Genomic DNA, 6580 nt, shown 5'->3' on the forward strand with positions numbered 1-6580 from the left:
GAACTCCTGGTTGAACAGGGAGGCTGCCCGAGCGCAGGGACCAACACAAACACTGCCAGGATCTCCAAACCCATCGGGGTCTCACCAGAACCACTTTCTGCACACCCATCGCTCTGTTCCAGTCCAAAGGGACACCTGGCCCAGCCTCGTGGATGGGGGACACTGCAAAAGTGACCTGTCCCCACTCGTGGCTCTGTGTGCTGGGAGGGACACGGGGCACAGCAGCAGCAGCAGCAGGAACCCCTCACAAGGGCAGGGAGGCTGAGCACGAGGTGGGGGCAGGCTGGGACCGGGGCTGATGATGCCGATTTCGTTCCTGGGCTTGTCCTCCTCTAAAGTTCTTTTGTTCCTGTGCCCCGAGCTGCGGGCAGGAGGAGCGGGGGCCCTGCGAGCGCCGCTGCCGACAGCTGGCAGCCGGGCTGCCCCAGGGGGCTCCCCATCCTTGGTCGCCTCCAAGCTGCCGGCCAAGGGCGGCTTTGGAAGAGGGACAAGATGCAGCTGACTGGCCGGGAAGGTGGGCGACAGAAGAAATCGGGTGTTTGAGAAATAACCAGCGACATCGCTTTAAAGTGACGCAGCTCCGCGCGACCGCGTGTGGACATTTTTCCCATCTCCTCGGTGAAGGCTCCATCCACGGGAAAAAACCCCTAAATAAACCCTGGAGGACACGGCAGCCAGGCTGACCGCGAGGAAGGTGGGGATCCTGCGGGAGCCTGTCCCTCTCCAGCCCGGGAGACCAAGAGCAGCAAACCCCGACGGGGCGGGAGGGAGGAAAGTTGGTGTCCCCGGCAGAACCGGGCAGGACGGGGCAGCCCTGCCTGAGGCCATCGGTGTTTTATTTAAAATGCGACTGATGGCAGGAAAAACCCGTTCTGAGCGCGGTCCCTGCCCGGTTGCAGCAGCAGGTACCGCCCTGGGCACGGGCAGAGTGGGCAGAGCGATGCCCGCTCCTCGCTCTGGTGGCGGCTGCCCGGCTGCCCCTTGGACCTCTGTGCTCGGCCACAACCAAATCGGTTGTGCATGCAACGAAATTCGCAGCTCCGAGGCTCATCTCGGGCTCAGAGCATCCGCCTCAGTGCTGGGGGTTTTGGGAGGTTTCGGTGCTTTTTTTTTCTCCCCGTTTTTATTTTTTATTCCTATTCTTTTTTTTCCTAAATTTTTTTGTTTTAATTTTAACGCCCAGCAAAACTTTCCCTGCTCGGGAGGGACCGATCAGATCAGCTAATTGGGGGGGAAGCGCGCAGAAAGCAGTAACCCCTCGCTAACCCACCCTACCCACACCCCCCCCTCCCTCCGCGGCTAATCATCCCATTAAGAGCCCCATCAGCGGGATAATGACAGCAAAAGAGGGCGGAAACCGCCCGGAAAAGCGCGGGGATCCGGGCCACAATTAATTCCCGTTAATCAAGCTCCGAGGTGTCGCCTGGTGGGGAGTGACATCCCCCAAATCGCCTGGCGGCCAATGGGCGCCTTCACACGGGCTGGGTGGGGGGTGCCGGGGTCCCCCAGCCGGGGCGGCCCAAATTCGGCTTTTTCTCCCCATTTTCCCCGATCCCCCCCGGGGAGGGCGCGGCGCTGCCGCCGCTGTCCGAGGTGCTGAAGGCACCGGAGCGGCTCCGGCGCTGTCCGAGGTGCTGCGGGCTCCGGAGCGACTCCGCTTCCCCCCGGCTCTGTCCGAGGGGCTGGCAGGGAAAGGGGGGCGCCGCGGCCGCCCGGCGACTGGCCACCCCCTCCGCCCTCCCCTCGCCCTTCCCCATTGATTTCTGGATCATTAAGTGGTTAAGGCGCTGCGAAGCCTTCACTATCGATCGCCGCCTGCCCAGCTCCGGCTGGGAGCCCCCGGGCTGCCCCCCAGCCCCGCGCCGCGGCTCCGGGCACGGGTGGGGTGGCCGGGAGCCCGGGTGAGCTTGGGGTCCGTCCCCCCTCACCCCACCCCCTTGGCGGCCAAAGTTTGACTCTGCCTCCCTCTCCCCCCCTCTCCTGTCTGTCTGTGAGTGCAGCTGGGCGCGATGCTGAAGACGGAGCAGCCCTGGATCTAACGCGCGGCGCCTCGGAGAGCCTTGCAGCAATTGTTGTCCGGACCCCGGACTGAACTTTGCTCCTTTTTTTTTTTTTTCCTTTTTACCTTGTTTTTATTTTTTTTTAATTTTTGTTTGTTTTGTTTTTATCGTTAATTATCATTACCAACCCGCTTCCGCCGCGCCCTCCCCGCCAATGCCCGTGTGAGCGCCGGCACCTCGCGGGGGCCATGGAGGGCTCCACCGGCTTTGGGATCGACTCCATCCTCTCGCACCGGGCCGGCAGCCCGGCCGTGCCCAAGGGGGACCCGCTGGTGGCGGACGGGCGGTCCCCGCTGGAGCTGAGCCCCCGCTCGGAGGGCAGCAGCGGGTGCCCCTCGCCCCGCTCGCCGGGCCGCGAGTGCCTGGAGGCGGCGGCGGCGCCGCGGCCGGGCCTGGATGCGCATCTCCAGCCGGGGCAGGGCTCGGCTCCCTCGCAGTCCCGCACCGTCACCTCCTCCTTCCTCATCAGAGACATCCTGGCCGACTGCAAGCCCCTGGCAGCCTGCGCGCCTTACTCCAGCACCAATGGACCTCACGGCGGGCAGGAGCCGGCGGGCAGGATCTCCGCCAAACCCGGCGAGGATTTTAGGGAGAAAATGGAAAAAAACACCAGCAGCTCCTCCTCGGACTCGGAGTACAAAGGTAAGAGCGGCTCAGCCCGCTGGGCTGTGCGGACCCGCAGCCTCGCGGGGCTCTGGGATCCCAGCCCCGCTCAGGGCAGGTCACGGTGTCGGTGGTGCCCGAAATGACCGAGGAACTTGGGGAAACTTGGGGGTTCGGGGGGGCTCGGCCCGGTGGAAGGGGCTGGGGCAATCGGCGCTTCATGGAACGAGCGCGGGGGATGCTCCGGGGCCGCCTTCCGCCGCAGAGATCCGGCTGAGCCGCTGCACCCGCCGGGAAAGGAGCAGCGGAGACGGATTTCTGCCTGAGGGGGGGAAAAAAATTAAAAAAAAAAAAAGGAAAGAAAAGAAAAACCAAAACAAACAAACCAAAACAGAATAGTAATAAAATAATGACGGATATGCCGTGCTCCGGTGAGAAACGAACAAGCCGTTCAGCGGGGTTTGATTCGGTTGTTGTTATTTGGGTTATTATTTTGGAAATCGTTCAAACCCGAGCAGTGCAGACGGGGAGCCCGGGCCGCATCCGCAGCACCGGGGGGCGTGGGGCGGGATGCAGGCGCTGCTCGCCCCGGGCCGGGGGCTTCGGCATCCCGGGACCCCCCAAGCCCTGCCCGGCCTCCCCCTGTGGCAGTCGGGGCAGGGAGAGGCGCAGGAACAGCTCGGGGGGGTTGGGGTCAGAGCTCGCCCCTCGAAGCCATTTATCCCCGCTGCTTTCTGCCATCCCACCACCATCAGCTCTGCAGAAACTTTTCTCCGGGAAAAGTGTTCGCCGGCTGTTTGCGAGGGAAGGGAGAGGGAATCCATGCAGCTGGGCGGAGAGCAGGGAGGTGACGGCACCTTGTGGGACCGCTGAATTTGGGGGGATTGGCTGGAAAAAATGGGGACAGACTGAGCCCCGTCCCGGCTATAAATGCACCCTGGGCTCGCCCGGAGCCGCTGGGCTGAAATCTGGCTCATGGAGGAAAAAATATTCACCCAAGTAAGGCTCAAAGGTGGCGGCAGGTTCTGGACATCACGGGGCGATTTTTGCTCCAAACGAAGGACGGAGTTCGGACTCGGTGCCGGGGCTGGAGGTGCCCCGGGAGGAAACATCGGCCCCACTGCTTTGCAGGGCCGGCAGTGCCGCGATTCCCACTTTGTTTGTTCGTCCTCGCCTCCTGCACCCGGCCCCAATTCCTGCAGCTCTTCTCCCCTGCCCCAAAGAAGGAAAAGAAGCGAGGGGAGAGCAGAAAAGGGGATTCTCTGCATCCCCTGAGCGGGCTGAGCCCGGCCCGGGGGTTCAGTTTTGGGTGGGCGCCGTTTCCCGGAGCCCCTCGGCTCCTCTGCCGTCCCTGCCGCGGGACAGCCACGGCCACGCTGCAAACGCCGTTTAAATGGGGAAAAAAATCCTTTAAATTGCGAGGGAAACACCGCTTAAATGGGGCGCAAAAAAACCCCACTGCTTCAATGAAAGGGGAAAAATACTGTCTAAGCTGAGGGGAAAAAAAACCCCAAAAGCCAGTTTAAATAGGGAGGAAACCACAATTTAAATGAGGGTAAAACCCCCGAATGGATGGAGGAGTGAAGATCCCCGCTCCCAGAGCGATTCTTTTTGTGCCGCTTTGGAAATTGCCTTTCCTGGGGCAAAACGCCCCGGATTTATTCCGCAAAGGGGCTGCGAAGCTCGGCCTAGCCCCCAGCGGCCAAAGTGCTGGAAAAACCGAAAATATATTTTTAAATACTTGTATATACATATATATATATATAAATATATATATATATATTATTTTATTTTTTTTTTAAGCTAGGAGTAGCCAGGGTTCGGTCCGGACCGGGCAGCGAAGCCGTGGCCGCCGTTCCTGCGGTTTTTGGGCGAGCAGGAACTTTTCAGGAGCCGAGGATCAGCCCAGGGGCCGGGGGGATTTTCCTCCTCGGGATGCCAGAGGCCAGACCCGCTTTACTCGGGAAAAAGTCCCGCAAACTTCGGGGCCGCTCCCGGGAGAGGTCGGGGCCGATCCCCCTGCCCGGGTCCTGCGGGTCGGGGCTGCCGCGTCCCCGGGAACCGGGACCGGGACCGGATCCCCCGCCCCAGGATCAGCCCCGGCTCGTTCCGCCCGCTCGGCCAGAGCCAGGATTTCTGCTTGAAGGGTTTCGCTCCCCGGTGGCTCAATTAACCGGATTATTGTCTTCCTACAGAGAGAAATCAGCTCGCGTTCGGCTCCAGCCTTGTCCCTACTCAGCCCCGCCACCAGCAAATTTAATATAAACCCCTGTAAAAAAAAAAAAAAAAAACAACACAACAACAAACCCAAACGCCGGCGATTTGTATAAATCGAACCTATTTGCTCCATAATCTCCTCCAGGAGATAGGAGAAGGCGAGCGCGAGCAGGAATTGACTTTTCCCCTTTTATTTTTGTTGCTGCTCCGTAATTTTTCCATCGCCTTGCAACATTTTGAGGCGTAAATTCCCGCATCGCTCCGCCGGCGCGTATGCAACGAACCACCATCAGCCCCTCTCGTTCGGCCTTTTTTCAAGATAAAAATCAGGCTTAAACAGGGGTTTGCGAAGGGCTTTCCCCGGTATTTCGTTGTGCGCCCTGGAGAAGGGAGGTTTGCTGCAGCATCCCCGGGAGGACGGAGGATTCTCCGCGGAGGGGAGAGGCAGGAGCAGCACCGCAATATTCCCCTCCAAAAAATTAAAAAAAAAAAAAAGAAGAAAAAAAAAAAAAAGAAAAGTGGGCTCGCAATTTTCGGTTTTGGTTGGTTTGTTTTGGTTTTTAAAAAGGAAAAGAAAATAAAAGAGAGAGAGAGAAAGATAGACAGAAAAGGAAGGAAATAAAAAATATCCAAGCGCCAAGAAATCTTTTTGAGTTTGGGGGAATACGCCCCGAGGAAAGTCCTGCCCCGAGAGAAATGAGGGGGATCAGGGGGGTCTGGGCCCGGGGTTCTCTCGGCACAATCCAGGGTTCCTGCTCCGATCCCAGACCCTCGGGACGGGGAGAAGCCGGGCCCGGCTCGGGGAGCCCCCAAGTTCCCCCTGGCAGCCGGGGCTCAAATTTACGGGGGTGCAAAGCGAATGTGCCGTGAGCCGCACTCGGAGCCGAGCCCTCCTCTGCTGAGGGCGATTCCCTTCCTGCCCTGACCTGGCCTCTTTTCCTCCCTGTGCGCTCAGTGAAAGAAGAAGGGGACCGAGAGATCTCCAGTTCCCGGGACAGCCCCCCGGTGCGGCTGAAAAAGCCGCGCAAAGCCCGCACCGCCTTCACCGACCATCAGCTGGCCCAGCTGGAGCGCAGCTTCGAGAGGCAAAAATACCTGAGCGTGCAGGACAGGATGGAGCTGGCCGCCTCCCTCAACCTCACCGACACGCAGGTGAAAACGTGGTACCAGAACAGAAGGTAAAAAATGCACCGTTCCCTCCTGCCCTGCTCCCCTCCCCGGCCGCGCATCCCCAAACCACGCAGGGATTTTGCACCCCAAAACCCTCCCGGCACAGCGATAGGAGCGATGTCCGGCCCGTCCCCGCCTCTGCCGGGGCTTTTTAGGGGAGAAAAGGGGAGGAAAGCGATGCTGGGTGTGGGGCAGGAGGGGCAATCCGTGCCCCCAGCCCCGGCAAGGCGGGGAGGCAGGACCGGGCTTGCAGCGAAACACAACAGCATAACACATCGGCCCATTAATAATAGATACCAATTACTGCTTTGGGCATCAATAATTAACACTCTTTACAGTAATTACACAATTATTATTATGATGAATAATTTACTGGTGGAAATAGGTTTTAGCGCTTCAGCGACAAATCTGTAAAAGGGCTGGCGGCGCGGTGGCTTCGGGGCGTTTGTCCCGACACCGCCAGCCCCGAGCATCGCCACGGCCACCAAACGAGGGATCCCCGGCCGCAGCCCCCGCCCTGTCCCCTCGCC

General features: G+C 59.8%; 1 protein-coding gene across 1 annotated transcript in view; it reads left to right on the forward strand.

Moving 5' to 3' along the window:
* Positions 1-2248: 2248 nt before the first annotated feature.
* BARHL1 (BarH like homeobox 1) overlaps positions 2249-6580 on the forward strand; it is a 5825-nt gene continuing 1493 nt past the window's right edge. Inside the window, exons 1-2 of the mRNA XM_058038348.1 lie at positions 2249-2702; positions 5836-6058. Coding sequence (XP_057894331.1) covers positions 2249-2702; positions 5836-6058 — 677 coding nt within the window. The remainder of the gene's footprint in view (positions 2703-5835; positions 6059-6580) is intronic.

Source organism: Melospiza georgiana, chromosome 20, assembly GCF_028018845.1.
Source record: "Melospiza georgiana isolate bMelGeo1 chromosome 20, bMelGeo1.pri, whole genome shotgun sequence".
NCBI classification, from domain to species: Eukaryota; Metazoa; Chordata; class Aves; order Passeriformes; family Passerellidae; genus Melospiza; species Melospiza georgiana.